This window comes from Palaemon carinicauda, chromosome 28, assembly GCF_036898095.1.
Source record: "Palaemon carinicauda isolate YSFRI2023 chromosome 28, ASM3689809v2, whole genome shotgun sequence".
NCBI classification, from domain to species: domain Eukaryota; kingdom Metazoa; phylum Arthropoda; class Malacostraca; order Decapoda; family Palaemonidae; genus Palaemon; species Palaemon carinicauda.
In genome coordinates, this window is record NC_090752.1 from 72,059,871 (window position 1) to 72,075,682 (window position 15,812).

General features: G+C 41.2%; 1 protein-coding gene across 3 annotated transcripts in view; it reads right to left on the bottom strand.

Annotated features, from left to right (window-relative positions):
- fzr (fizzy-related) overlaps nt 1–15,812 on the bottom strand; it is a 92,925-nt gene that overhangs the window by 18,707 nt on the left and 58,406 nt on the right. For all 3 annotated transcript variants that reach the window (XM_068352154.1, XM_068352153.1, XM_068352152.1), the window contains exons 7-8: nt 8,096–8,320; nt 7,644–7,776 (exon numbers count right to left, since the gene is read on the bottom strand). In XM_068352154.1, the coding sequence (XP_068208255.1) occupies nt 7,644–7,776; nt 8,096–8,320 (358 nt within the window). The remainder of the gene's footprint in view (nt 1–7,643; nt 7,777–8,095; nt 8,321–15,812) is intronic.

The following is a 15,812-nucleotide window of genomic DNA, read 5'->3' on the forward strand; positions in this document are numbered from 1 at the left end:
GCAGTAATGATACATTTTGACTTCTGATTGAGGGCAAGATAACTCCAAACTACATTTGAGGAGGGGGGGATAATTCCATCGAGGTGCAAATGTCAACTCCATTCAGTTTAAAGGCGAGGCTTAAGGCTGAGCAATAGCCTTTTACCACCAACGCTGACCAGAATTTTTCCTCCCTGAGGTACAACAAGAAATCCGCTATTGTTGGAATAGAGGCACTAAGTGGAGGGATGCCCCTTCCACAACACTGCGGCCGCGAGACTATATGATAAGCTCCCACAAAACATTCGAATGATTGAAGACATTAAGGCTTTCAAGAGGAAACTGAAGACTTTCTTATTTCATGAGTCTTTTGACAGTGACGATTTAACAATAAATAAAGAATATGAGACATGGAACGTTAAATACTCTGAACAAATAAGATAAAACGACAGTGGAGGTCCTGTATAGAGCGGGGTTCCCCTGCTGTATGGGACCAGAAAAGAAGCCATCAAAGTAAGTAAGTAATTAAGTATCCACATAAGATATTCCCCTCCGCTTGGTAGACTGCAGTGGATGACTCTCGGAGGTATCCAGACATCTTCCTCGCAACTGCTTGCAAAAAACCTCGTGCCATGAAGTTGCTGTATAACCTTCTAGCATGAAGATGTAGCGATGCTACTTCCCGGTGGAATATCTGGGTATGTGGTTGTCCAAGTAGCTCGGGAAGTGGAGGGAGTTCTCTTGCTGTCTCTTTGAGCATATGTAGAGGGTCTGTGAACCATTATGCATGTTGCCACACTGGAGTTATCAAGGTCATTGATAGGTTGTGTGACAATTGCACTTTGTGTTCAGAAGCCTCCTTACTAGGCAGAAGGGGGAAATGCATAGACGTCTAGATTGTACCAAGAGTGTTAAAAAATGTCTTGCCAGAGCACTTGGAATTTGATACTGGAGAACAGTACACTGGATGTTTCTGGTTGATAGACGTTGAATACCTCTATTGTTGGCGAACACCACAAGTCAAGACTTTGTTGGCTATCTGATGATTTAAAGACCACTTGGTGCCAACTACCTGAGTTTTCCTACTCAGTTTGTCTGCCAAGATGTTTCTTTTGCCTGGGATGAAACGGGCTGAGGGTTACAGAGTTGTCTTCCGTCCACTTTAACACTTCCACAGCCAGTTGGTAGAGGGGCTGTGAAAAATTACCTCCTTATTTTGTTTACATAGGCCACCCCTTAGATGTTGTCGCTTGTCAACACAGACTGTCCCGAAAGGAGCAGTTGGAAGTTTTCGAGAGCTGCTCTCATCTCTATGAGGTTTATGTGGCAGTGTTGCACGGCTTCGGATCATAGTCTGGAGGTGGTGTGCTGCAATAGATGAGCCCTCATCCTTCTTTTAGTGCATCCGTGAAGAGCATCAAATCCTCCTCTTGTTTATTTGTGCAAGGATCCAACAAACTTTAAAATCTATGCCGCTTCCACAACATTAATATAAGGTTCATCTATTTAGCACAAGTCTTATGTGCCCCTAAAAATTGAGATAAAAGAATAAACAACTACACCATTGATGTAATGTGACAAATTTGAAAGAAATTTGTATTTTTCCTAACGATACAAACCTTGAAGTCTTTATTAGGGATATACCTTAGCGAAGCTAAAAGACTAGCCATAAGACTTTTAACAAGGTACTGTATAACTACCCCACGCAGAGGGGGGGGGGGTTACCCAGATCATATAGATAGGTGTTGTCTTGTCACTTTGATTGCAGGCAGGACATACAGGGAGATAGGTGATGGAGAGCCAAATTTGTATAAAGAGCACAAGGTTTGTATCGTTAGGAAAAGTACAAACTGCTTTCAAATTTTTTATTTATTCCGACACTGAATACAAACCCTTCTACCCTTTATTAAGGATTGATTGATTGATTTAAAGTTTTCAGGCATCCTGACATCTAAGGTCATTGACGCCGGTAACATTTAATTTATGTATACAAAAATAAAAAATAAAATAAAATAAAAAATAAAAGAGTATTCAATTAAAATCATAAAAGTTGAATGTCATAAAAGTTAAATATTTTTCAGAAGACCTGCTTCTGAAATAAATCTAAAAATGCCACTTGCATGGTAGGACACATCATTTCCAAGAATCTTGGCAAGGATGAACCTGCCACCCTCACCTCGAGCCTCAAATATCTATTCCTTAAGTTGTTGTAATTGGGGCATTCGGTCAACAAATGCCTTACTGTTAGAGGTACTAAACAGTCGTCACAATACGGTTGGTGTTGGCCCTTCAGCAGAAACTCGTGTGTCAACCGAGTGTGACCAATACGGAGACGACAAAGAGACGTCTCCCATTTTCGGGGCATCATATTATACCTCCAAGGAGATATGTCATTTGTTACCTCTCGCATTTTATTGCCATCTAGGCAATCCCATTGCTGTTGCCATTTTTTGCAAACCAATTTCTTGATGACAGGTAAGAAATCATTACAGGGAATAGGATACCTCCTTCATGAAGGATGACTCACTCCTTAGGAGGGTGGAAGTCCAAACCAACAGGCTGATTTCTGACCCGTACATACTCTGCATGTGATAGGAAAAACCCTGATAATTCGCTGAATTTTATGCAACGCACAGTTAGCGGCAAGAGTAATCTGTGTCATTATGATACTAGCAGTGTCACTAGTCTAGGTAAGAATTCTCAGAAACGTAGGAATCTTTGAACTAAATATAGACTTTACCCAATTCTACCTCGCCAGGGAGTAGGGGAATGTAACAAGTATTAATTCTATTTTAGGATACACTAGGGAAATGGTTTTACCTGCAGACAGATGAGGTCAGCATGCAGGGGACTGTAAGTGCTGTTCTCCAAGAGAGGGGAAGATGAAAGAAAGAATGAGCCAGTCATTCTTAACATTTATATCTGACTAATTCAGGCTAACCTCTGCCCTCAACCATCTGCTTCTTGTCCATCAATGAGCCTGAGGACTTAAACCACTTGTTTGTGCAGCCACCACAGGGCTAATGGAACAAATCTCAACGTTCCTGTAGGTCACGTGCAGGTAGTGGGCGGTGAAGGTTGTTTGACGCTTCCAAACATATGTTTGCAACACCCGTCTCACAGAATAGTTTCTCTTGAATGCTACGGACGTGCTTATGCCTCTCACGTCATGAGCTCTGGGTCGTCCTGGAGGAGGATAATTGGGATTCAGTGCTAGGTTTATGACCTTCCAGATCCAAGCAGAGATGGTGTTCTTGGTGATCCTCCTCTTGACCTTCCTCGTGCTGACAGAGAGTGCTGACACTCAGGGGCGACCTGCTGCTATTCTTCAGCCTCCCGACGCCTTTTTCACATGAAAGAGTCGACTGAAGAAGACTGGGGACTCGTCGAGGACCTCTTGGAGAATGCCCTTCTCCAACATGGTCTGGACTTCGGCCAAGAAGGCTCGCTCCTTTACAGATCAATTTGTATAGGAGCTCGATGGTACTGGATTCTAAGTCAATGGACTGAAAGATTGAATGAACGGGACGCGATACCTTCAGCGAATCACGGAGATTGTCCATGATTTGGCCCTGTACTGCAGCCACCTCAGCCAATGGCATTGCAGGGGTCCCCCCTGGTGGATAAGTGGGAGGATGTTCTTTCCCTGGGGGAGCGGCCTTGGCCGCCACCTCTGCTACCTCTCCCTACACGGTTGGACTTGGAGCCCTTCTGGTCTTTGGCAAGAAAGGGCTTCTTTGACATGTTCTTCGAGGATCCTGCTCTTCTCTTGGTCTGCTGCCTCCTTGGAGGGGGAGTTGTTCCATAGGACCAAGATGTTATGGCCCTATGGAGAAGAGATTCCTGGTCGGACTTCCCCCAGCGCTCTGCCGACCGCTTGACATCTTCCGACCTGAAAAGAGAGGGGCCATCTAGCGCAGCATTCCTAGGGCTGGTCGCCTTCGGCTTGGGGACTTGATGATGGAACTTCTCTATTATCGAGTGTTTTCTTTTGAGTATTAGGTTCTCCTACAGGTTGACAACCTGGTGGGAGAGAAACTCGATAGTCCAGGTCCCCGACAATACAAAGGTAGCCATTGACTTCCTCGTGGATTCTTTAAACCAATCTTCGGTCCTGGAGAGGTGTCCCACTGACCCTAACCCCAGGTTCAGCCCCGAAGTAGCCTGCATAGCATAATTCACAAACTTCTCCATGTTCAGGGTATCCGCTGCCGTGAAGGTGAACGGGAGACACGAAAGTCTATTGTAGGAGACCCCTCCTGAAAGGGCCTCTATGGCTGGGTCTAGAGACAGGGCTGGAAGAGGCTCATCTGAGACCTCATAGTATGTCCTTTGCTCGACAAAAGGAGGTGGAAGTAGTTTGGATGATGAGCCTGCCCGAAGGGAACTGGAGGAGCTAGCTATTTGGGCGAATGCATTTTTCCTAGCCCCCTTTAAACTCTAGAAAAGGGCAAAGCTGTGCTGGCCTTGGAAGGTCACTGGGTGCCATAAACAGGATCAAGGAATGAATCCTTACCTTCTTGAGGGGACACTGCAGGGTCATCTAACCACTTGAATGCCCTGATGCAGGCTAGGACCTGCCAGAAAGTGTACTCTGACCCCATCCTTTCCTTCTCAATGTATCTGGGACTAGCAGCCTTTTGGGAGAAAGTCCTCAAGGAAGTCATCCACCCACGAGCTCTCATCCCTGGGACCCTGGGGTGGGGTATGGTCGGCAACAATTGTAGAGGTTGAAGGAAAGTCTCTTGCTGACATTCCTGCTGTTGCCGGGGAGGTCCTGTGAATCTTCTCCTGGTTCTCCCAGGACTATCTGGCTGTACGTTTAGGGGCTGATTCGGAGTCCTTACTTTCTCTAAGGAGAAGAAGGAATTCCTCAAGCAGAGATGGTCTTGGAGGATCCCTACACTTGCTGGAGTCTTGATCCTCTCTTGGGGAGAGAGCTGCAGCAGATAGGTCCACACTCTTGGATATGGGACATTGATCCGAAAGAACCACCTTTATGGGAGAGAGACGGTAGGTAGCAGAGAGACATCTCCCTTGGAGATCGTGGCTCACGCTTTTACGGGGGTGGAGAAGGTCTCCCAGAATAAGCGTAGGGTCCTCTGTCTTATCTCCTTTTTGGTGGGGAGAAATCCTGCTGAATTGGATCTGAAACCCCAGCGGCTGCCCGAATCCTCTTAATTGGGGAGACGAACATCTGCGGAGGAAGGTCCCTGGAGGGAGCCAGCAACATGGATCTCTGCCTGGGGTCAGACAGATGAAAGGAAGATCTGGACGAAACCAACTTTTCCAGCAGAATTATCGGTGTATTGGCAACCGCCAGCTGGTTGGTTGAAGGGGCCGTTCCTGAGACGATCTGACTCACTAGCTTCACCAAGGTGTCAAACCACGGGAGTCTCTTCTCGATGGACGGAAGGAAAGAGTTCTCACAGGGGAGGCTACGCGGTGGAGACTGCTTCCTTGGATTCCGTGGCTTCAGCACCTGAAAATGAGAGGGGTTGCTTTGGAGAGTAAGGAGGACAAGTAACAGAAGCAGATTCCTGCTTCTTTGCAGCACCCTTGCAGGAGACTGGGAAAGGAACAGGGCACACGATGTTAGCTGGAGGAACTCTTGCTGAGCTGCGATGAACCTGATGTTCGCACTGTGCCGGATGGTGACACGTGAATTGGCTGGGAGCTGCTTCTTCACGACCTGTAGGGAGGTCGCGAGCAGGCAACGAGGAGTGTGCACGGTCTGAACGAGATGGTCTAGCCGAGAGAGAGTTGGAGGGACACGTTGGCACTGGATTGCGGGCCAGTCTGAACTCGTCCTGGTGGCGTGATGGCCGATCACGTGTAGGGTGGTAGTCACTCGTAAAGGGGGCAATCACGCACAAGCTGGTTGTGCTCAGGGTTCACGATGGCAATCTTTGCGGAAGGTCTAGACGTGCGATGACAATCTGGCGACGAGTGACGCATTGGGGAGCACTCGTGAAAAGAAGGGTCCCAATCTCAACATTGATACTCTCCTTGGTAGCGTGAAGGGTAGACGCATGCTGAGCTACAGTGACAAGCAGGAGTAGTTTTTGGAAGAAGCCTGACAAGCAGGATGACGATCACCCACAGGCAAGTACCTGGAGCAAGGGCAAGGAGAACGAGAAGAGCGTCGATCTCGTGAAGTGTTGTAATCCTGTCTTTTGTTGTCGGGCGAGCGCATGAAAGTGGCGAAAAGTGTGCTCCGCAGACAAGGTTGTGTAGCATTCCCTGCAATGACGAGAACTCCTAGAGTCCGGGGCAGGAACACGACAAGAGGACGCAGTCACTGGAACTCGCCGATGGCGAATATCCTTCGCAGGAGAGTCACACTACGAAGGACTGTAGAACGGCAGAGAAGCAAGGTGACGCCTTGAAGAACGGTGATGAGGAAAGCACTCAGGGGAGGACCTCACCCACGAGCCGAAAAGATGTTCACCCAGAGGGCCAGGAACATGCCTAGAACCTTGCTTCTCCTCCGCCGGCTGACCAAAAATCAGAAGGACATCGCTGGCAGCAAAAGCAGAGAAATCCTTTGGCACAGAAACCTTGGCGGGGTTACAACTCAACCTATGACAAAACAGGTGTACTCTTCTCGGCTCGCAGCTGCAGAAGCTCCAAAAGGTATTCTTTCGACAAGGGACCACCAACACCCAGTGTAGACCAAACCTTTAAGGAATCTTCAAAAGAAAATGTTTCCCTCAAGGGAAACGCTGGGGCCGCTTCACTAAGGAAAGAGACAGCGTCTTTCGATCCACTGGGTAGACCTGGTGTTAATTGGTCAGCACTCTTGTTCGACCGGTTCCCAGAGGAAACTAAGTGAGCAGGTACTTCGGGAAGAGATTGGGGGGGTCAAAGAAGAAGTCCAAGGCTTTTTCAACTTGGATGAAGTCTCTCTTAGACTTCTTCTTATGCCGCCACCCAAATCTCTCCCACTGAGAGTAAGACCAATCCCAACATTCCTCAAAAGTGTCATCCTACTTACACTGCCATCCTCTGCAGACTGGACATAATGAGGTTAGGGTCAGTCTCTATTGTGTATATGAAAGGACTGAAAGAGCACCCTTCAGGTCCTGGACAAACACGTATGTCAAACGGCAACAAGAAAAACTATCACACCTGTAAAGAGAAAAAGCAAAAAAAAGAATTAGTAAAATCGCAGTCAACAAAGTTCGGAGGCGGTGAGAGACAACATCCATTCTTGGCCAAGCCAAAAGAAAGTGATGAGACACAGATGTGTGTGTGTGCCCCTGTGAGTGGGGTAGCAGCTACCCTTCCTAACTAGTGGTGGGGTAGTTATACCTGGCTAAAAGTCTTATGGCTAGTCTTCCAGTTTTGCCAAAAGTATATCCCTAATAAAGAGCAAAAGGGTTTGTATTCACTGTCGAACAATGATTAATTCTATCCAATGCAAATATGTGCCACTACTAATGACACATAATTAGGGCTTTCATTCTCTACCATTAGTTATTGCTTACAGAATATGAATAGTGGATACAAGGTAAAAGCAGTATTCTCATCATTTTAAAATTAGGTTTCAATTGATTTATTGAATCTACTATTTAACTAGCAATACAAGGTTTTCAATAATTTCAAACAAAAATTTTACATGCAATTAAACAGAAAAAAACTTAAAAACAGATATGTATTACCTTTAACAGCAGCATTATGCTCTGTATAAGTCTGTACTGGTAAAAGTGAATGATGATTCCAAACATACAGCTTATTGTCATTGCCTCCTGATGCCAAACACTGGTTATCTGGGGACCATTTTAATCCACAAACCTGATAACAAAATAAAAGTCTAAATATCACTAGATTTGAAAACCAAAAATTTATTACCTCCAGAAAATAAAGATAAATATAATTGGCTTTAATTAAGAAAGCATAAAAATTATGTAAGATTTTCTTCTTTTTTTCTATGGATTTTGATGCACATATAGATATAAACAATATTAAGAACAAGCTATCAACTCGGAATGAAAACAAAATGTGTGTATAACAATCATTTACAATAATACTATCTACAAGCAAGCATTAAATTCCAACCGGAAAATAATAAACTAACAAAGCTAAAGTGGATACACAGTGCATGCAAAAATACCTCTTGTCTATGTCCCGCTAAACGTCTGTCTGGAATGATACAAGGAGTTCTCACATCCCTCTGTAGGATGAGGCGGTCTCTTGATCCCGAAGAGAGGACATCGCCATTCCAAGCCAAAGCTCCTACTCTGGCATTGTGGCCATTAAGAATGCAGACTCGTTTGCTACTTGCCACATCCCATACTTGAACTAAGCCTTTGTGGGTTCCAACAGCTACTTGACTTCCCTTTAAAATAAATCACAAATGATTAAAGTAATTTGTACTTTTCTTAACTATAATTCACAATTTATTGAAGTAACTTGTATTTTTCCTAACTATAAATCACTAATTTTTCAAGTAATTTGTATTTTTCCCAGCTATAAATCAAAATTTTTTCAAGTAATTTGTATTTTTCCTAACTATAAATCACAACTTTTCCAAGTAATTATTTTTCCCAACTATAAATCAAATTTTTAAAAAGTAATTTGTATTTTTCCTAACTATACTGAGTCCTTTGAAAGGAGAATGACGTCTGCAAAGCTGAAACTACCATAACAATTTAACTAGGTAGTTATAACTATCGACATGTGGTACTGGGAAAGCCATGCCTACCTGTCAGTCAACAAGATTAGCACTTTTGATCTTTAATCCTGGAACTAGTGGGATGGTTGAGGTGGAAGTGTAAATCAAAAGACTTGGGTTTGTATAGTTAGGAAAATTACAAAATAAATTAATAATTTCTGATTTGTTCCTACAAAAATACAACCCTTTGTCCCTTAAAAGGAGACTCACCCTTAGGAGAGGCATTTGCTATGAAACAAAAACTCTGGTGGGTACAACTTTCATGGGAACTGTAAAAGCACCTGGTCCTATACAGGAGAAAAGGTAATGAGATTGAAATCTCTAAATGGTCTGTACATAGGGTTGCAACAGGTGTTAGGTGATGCATATACCAAGAATAGGTGGTACTCAGTCACAGGAGAACCTATACCCTTGTACAGGATACATTAAGTTGTTTGAATGTAACCGTAGCTATTATGAGAGAGAGGTTCAAATACATTCTATCCATCTTTAACCCCATCTAGGAAGAGGGAGGAGATACTTCCTAACAGATCATGTCATTAAAGAAAGGTTGCTCGATTATGAAGCTTACCTGCATCTGACGTCCTGTCCAGCTGATGATACCAACAACTGGTGCCGTCTTGTCACTCGTACAAGCAAGAAGACTCGTCACTGGGTCATCTCACCAGTAGTTTTCTATCACGTGCACATGCTGAAACATAACCATGAGGTAACCACTCTCGCTTTGATATCGAAATATCTTAGGAAGAGAGACTAAGGTGCTCCTCAAGCATTCAGGAGAAAGAAGAGAAGGGCAGCATGCTTGATCCAATACAAGACCAAGCACCACTAGCGTAAGCCCCGTACCATCTACAGAGTCGCTTTCAAGGCCTCGGTCAATTGTCAGTACCGCACATACCAGGAGAGAAATTGGTTAGTCTCATGCTACTCCTGTTAATCAGTCTTCCTGGATTTCTTAGAAGCAGCAGCATCTGAAAAATTTGACGAAGACCAGGAAGATGAGTAGGAAGAAGAACTGAAAGAGAAGGAAGAGTGCAAGCACTTCTTACTTTTGCCAGTCTTCTTTGAAGTCAAGGTCTTACGGACAAACAACAATGCTCCCACAGAATAGAAGCAGACAAAAACCACACCAGCAAGTGTCATGACCCTATGTCACCTCCACAGCTATGGCAGGAAACGGGATAGTTAAATGTAGGGGAATCTTCAAAAATCCTGACAGCAGCCAAAACCTCTGGCAGCTTCCATGCCATCAGAACAAAGATTTCCTAAGAAAGGTCACAACTTCCTAGGTTCATTTTGCTGTCAATCTGTACAATCACAGGGGATGCAAGAGGAAATTAATTAGGTGACGGTGATACTTTTAACTTTCCAAGAGGGTCTCTCCGAGGGTAAGCTGAGGTCTCCTCCATCCCAGAGATTTCTCCAAAGGACCTAGCCCTAGCGGAACACAAAGAAGAGACGCTATGTTGAGAAATACTGAAAGATATGAATGGGCTATAAACTTTCATCGGCATCACCTTCAGCATAGCCAAATAGCAGACTCTGAAGTGCCCTTCATAGCCTTCCTCTTCTTGGTGAACTCCACTCACTGAACAGGAGGCCACAACTTCCATTTACCACAAGGGGAGGACTGTGAAGTCATGAACTCTGAAAAATAAAATCAAAGATGATAGCTATCAACAGCAGATTTGGATATAAACTTGTCACATTTCTTACCAGCTTTACCCAGACATAACCTTATATCCTTGCACTTCTCAATTCATTCCGGAATGAGAAGAAAGAAAGAACTTTTGAGAACTAGCAGGAGTGAGTCAAAATTGCTTACAGCCTAAGTCAAAAGTGCTAGTCTTACTGTCAGTAGTTACAACTACCTCGTTAAATTTCAATGGTTGTTCCATCTTCGCCGGTCATACTCCAACTAAAGGACGATGGTTTGTGTCCGTGTAGGAACAATTATTTTAATGCAGATTAATATACAGTACCACTAGCACTACAGATAATTACAACCCATTATTTCCGCGATATATAGAAGCCTTTCAAGAAGTAAAAACTCCTTTACACAAATCAATAAACTTTACAGCTTAAACAGTAAAGAAAAATGAAATGGTCTAAATTATTTTTTTCTCACAGTAATTATAGGATTTATTCATTATTTTTTTTACATTGTCTCTTCCTTATGAGGTCAAGACCGTTTCTCTCCACTCTTCCCTATCCTGCATTGTTTTTCTGAACTTGATCAGGTCTAGGTCTTCATCTATCCCTTGTTCCATAATTTCCTGGACCTCCATACATATCTCTGTCATGCTACTTCCATATCTACTACAGTACTTTCTTAACCAGCTTTTCTTTATCTCTGCGTCGTATCGGCTGGGATCACATGTTCTCCAGACTGTTAGCATACTACTATACTCATTGGCTTATTGAGAAAGTCTTATAAGATTTTCGGTGATCAATCTATTCTGAAGAAGTGTTTTAATTCTTTCATTCTACCTTGTTTTGAGTATTGTTCTCCTGTCTGGTGTTCAGCTGCTGATTCTCATCTTAATTTGTTGGACAGAAACTTACAGTCTATTAAATTTCTTATTCCTGATTAAAATATTAATCTTTGGCACCATCGTTCAATTAGTTCATTATGCATGTTGCATAAGATTTTTCATAACTCTGACCATCGTTTACATTCAGACCTCCCTGGACAATTCTATCCTGTTCGTAATACTAGGCAGGCACTTAATTCTAATAGCCAGACCTTTTCCATCATGAGGCTCAATACTACACAGTATTCTAGAAGTTTTATTCCAGCTGTTACCAAATTGTGGAATGATCTTCCTAATCGGGTAGTTGAATCAGTAAAACTTCAAAAGTTCAAAGTTGGAGCAAATATTTTTATGTTGACCAAGCTGACATGAGTCTTTTTATAGTTTATATATGACATATCTGTTTTTGACGTTGTTAATAGTTTATATAGGACATATCTGTTGACGTTGTTACTGTTCTAGAAGGATTTATTGTTAACTTGTTCTCATCATTCATTTATTTCCTTTCCTCACTGGGCTATTTTTCCCTATTGGAGCCCTTGGGCTTATAGCATCTTGCTTTACCAACTAGGGTTGTAGCTTGGCTAGTAATAATAATGATAATAATTAAGATGGCTTCCCTTGGCTTGGTTAGCAATTACTGCCTGGGATGTGCAGAGGAATTGCTTCTGAAGGATCATGATCCACAGTCCTTTTGTGTATTGTGTCAGGGGCAACACAGTACAGTACTGGGATTTAAATAATCGTTGTGAATAGTGCATTTCACTCACTCACTCACTTTGAGGGCTGTTTCCTGGTCCTATCACGCAAGGAAACCCTATGCACTTAAGGACCTACAAGCTCTATTTATTCTATACATTCTTAGGTATTTAGAGTATCACACAGAATTAATTGTCAAATCCACTTATCAAAGCAATTATCAAACAAGTGTCTTCCATATATTCTTGAAAGCCTTAACCCTGGATAGGTACGGTGGGTCGTTTGCGACCCCGAGCGTCAAAAAAAAACAGGTTTTTCTCACGTGACTCACCCCTGTGACTGAATTTGTGGGTGATCGACCTGCAGGAGGTGTCTCCCCTACACGCTCTAGTAGTGTCCAGATGTGCATTGCTGTAGCTGTACTCCTTCCCCGATTTCTGAGACGCATCGGGGTCGTTCGCGTCCGAGTTTACCCTTCTGAGGTAGTTTGCATAATTATCAAAGTTATTACGTATTATGAAATTGTCGTAGAATGGTGCAACTTGTATAGGTTATCAGTTGTGGAAAGTCTTGGTGGATTGTTTGGCTACCATGTGCATGTTTTTTTTTTTTAGTTAAAATGTCGTTCATCACCACGAGGACCATTTTACCGCGAGTGCCCCTTTTTCATTTTTTTTCATTTTTTTGCCAAGTCATTTTTCCGTAAGATATTGCCAAATAGTGTCGTAAAACTTTTGCTTGTTTAGTGTTGGAAAGTGTGTCTAGATGATCTGGCTACCCATGCATGACTTTGTTTTTGTCAGATACGACGTAGTTATTGGTATATTGGGTATTTAACTGCGGTTACCAATTTCTGTTTTTTTTTCAATATTTGTAAAAATTACTACGTAGTAAGAAATTGCCGTATATTATTCATTTTTTTTTCATGTTTATGTGTTAGAAAGTGTGCCTTGATGGTTGGGCTAACACGTGCATGTCTTTTTTTTTATCTGAGATGTCGTATATTAGAATGTCGGGCATTTTACCGCGAGTGTCCCTTTTTAATTTTTTTTAATTTTTTTGCCAAGTCATTTTTCCGTAAGATATTGCGAAATAGTGTCGTAAAACTTTTGCTTTTTTAATGTTGGAAAGTGTGTCTAGATGATCTGGCTACCCATGCGTGATTTTGTTTTTGTCAGATACGACGTAGTTATTGGTATATTGGGTATTTAACTGCGGTTGCCAATTTCTGTTTTTTTTTCAATATTTGTAAAAATTTACTACGTAGTAAGGAATTGCCGTATATTATTGATTTTTTTTTCATGTTTGTGTTAGAAAGTGTGCCTTGATGGTTGGGCTAACACGTGCATGTCTTTTTTTTTTATCTGAGATGCCGTATATTAGAATGTTGGGCATTTTTCCGCGAGTGCCCCTTTCTATTTGTTTTGCATTTTTTTGCTTAGTCATGTTACCGTAAGGAATTGGCAAGTAGTGTCGCAAAACTTATATTTTTATAGTGTTGGAAAGTGTTTCTAGATGATCTGGCTACCCATGCCTATTTTTTTTTTAGCCAGATATGGCGTATATATAAGTATGTGTTCGATTTTCCTGTGATTGCCATTTTTTCGTTTTTTCCCATTTCTTTCAAAATTACTACGTACTAAGGAACTATCACAGAGTAATATTTCATTTATATGTTTATTTGTCGGAAAATATGCCTTGATGGTTTGCCTAGCACGTGGCTGAAATTTTTTTTTTCTGAAATGCCGTATATTAGAATGGCCATTTTTCCACGAGTGCCCCTTTTTATTTGTTTTGCATTTTTTTGCTTAGTCATGTTACCGTAAGGAATTGGCAAGTAGTGTCGCAAAACTTATATTTTTATAGTGTTGGAAAGTGTTTCTAGATGATCTGGCTACCCATGCCTATCTTTTTTTTAGCCAGATATGGCGTATATATAGGTATGTGTTCGATTTTCCGGTGATTGCCATTTTTTCGTTTTTTCCCAATTCTTTCAAAATTACTACGTACTAAGGAACTATCACAGAGTAATGATTCCTCTAGATGTTTATTTGTCGGAAAATTTTGTTTACTTTTTTTTTGATTGAATATCATCAAATTTTTTTAGCTAAAATATTGTTTTACATTTTTTTTTTCGATTTTATTTCCCTTCTAAAAAAATTTTTTGGGTCAGAATTTTAATTTTATAAACGTAAAATAATCGACAATTATCCAGCAACCCACCATACAATTTTTATGCATATCCAATATTAATTAGATTAGTAAATAACACCTTGAAATTGACATACCCTTCCTACATTTCAAGTGGCAGATTAGGGAGTCTGAGTCAGTGTGGTTGGCGGCCATTTTGTGGACATATCCGAAGCGTAAGCTGCCCTATCTATATATATTCTTGTTCCCTATAGAATTTGTGATATTTTGGTATATTTTTACCTGCATAAATATCATATTATATATTAAATATATGTATTTTTTTACGAAATTTCCAAGTACTCAAAAAATTACCTTTAGATATGGCCCCTGATATAAATGTAATTTACAAAATAATGAAGATTTTTTTACATATTTCTATTTTAGGATAACATATGTTTATTCCCTAAAAAAATTAGCCACTTCCTATTTCATTTGGGTACCCAAAAAAATTCATGAAATTTGGACAATTTTTTTTGGCCAAAAAAAAGTTACCCTTTTTTTCTCATTTCAGATCTTCACCTCCATGGGTCTGACTTCATCCAAAATACATCAAGATGTGTCCTAAACATTCAAGAATCAATTCCTAAAAGGATTTGTGTATATATGTATAAACTTTTTTTTTATGAATTTTTATGTCAGGTCTTTTTTTTTTTCTACTTAATTTTTTAAAATATTTATAATAAATAGTTTTTCTGCAGATGAGTAGTATTTATCTTTACAGTTGTTTTAAGCATTCATTGAAGTTTTTTTTGGCAAAAGAAAAAAGGAGGTTACTGCAAAAACTGATTTTTCAAGAATTTTTTTTGGCGTCGGGGTCGTTCGCGTCCGAGTATACCCTTAAAGGGGTGTCCGAGGACCGTACCTATCCAGGGTTAATATCCTGTCTTTCAAATGTCTCATGGGAACTTGTTATACAGTCTTGTGGCTGAATATCTGAAAGCTCTAGAACCTACAGTAGAATTATATACAGTATTGGCCCAAAATAACTTGAAACCATCTATAACTATTCTCAAGTCGAAACGATTCGTTATGGTTTTAATAGGCAGCCAGTGTAATTCAATTATAGTTTTCACAAGGTCACCAGGCAGAATAGGCCACGCCTACTTCATGACGTTATGGCATTCTTCCACCACTTACGAAAGCTCCCGCTCAGCGCAAGCACGACTTTATACTGTTCAACAAAAATTCCAGTACATTTTGGCCTTTAACTTCTTTCTTCACACATTTGATAATAATTCATACGCTTATCTGTTACAAAACCACATCACTGGTACTGTATCTATAACTAAAGATAAAACTATCGAAAATGCATAATTATTTTTGGAATAGAGTATGATGAAGCAAAAACAAGTTTCCTCCTCCTCACTCCCTATCAGCTGTTTCTCAGTCTCTTTGTAATTCCCTTCTTAACAGCTGTTTATCAGTCTCTTAAAGGTTGTTGTAGCTTGATTGGTACCGTCTATGCCTAGTGTTTGCCAAATGAGGTATCAAGTCCCATTCAGACTCATTAATTCCTTTACTTTTTACTTTGATGGCTGCTTTTCCGGTTCCATACAGCAGTGGAACCCCACTCTCTACAGGATCTCCACTGTCGTTTTACCTTGTTCGTTCAGAGTACAGTATTTAAGGTTTCATATGGCGTTTTGTTCATTTACTGTTAAATCGTCACTGTTGTATGACTATTGAAATAAGAAAGTCTTCAGTTTCCTCTTGAAAGCCTCAATGTCTTC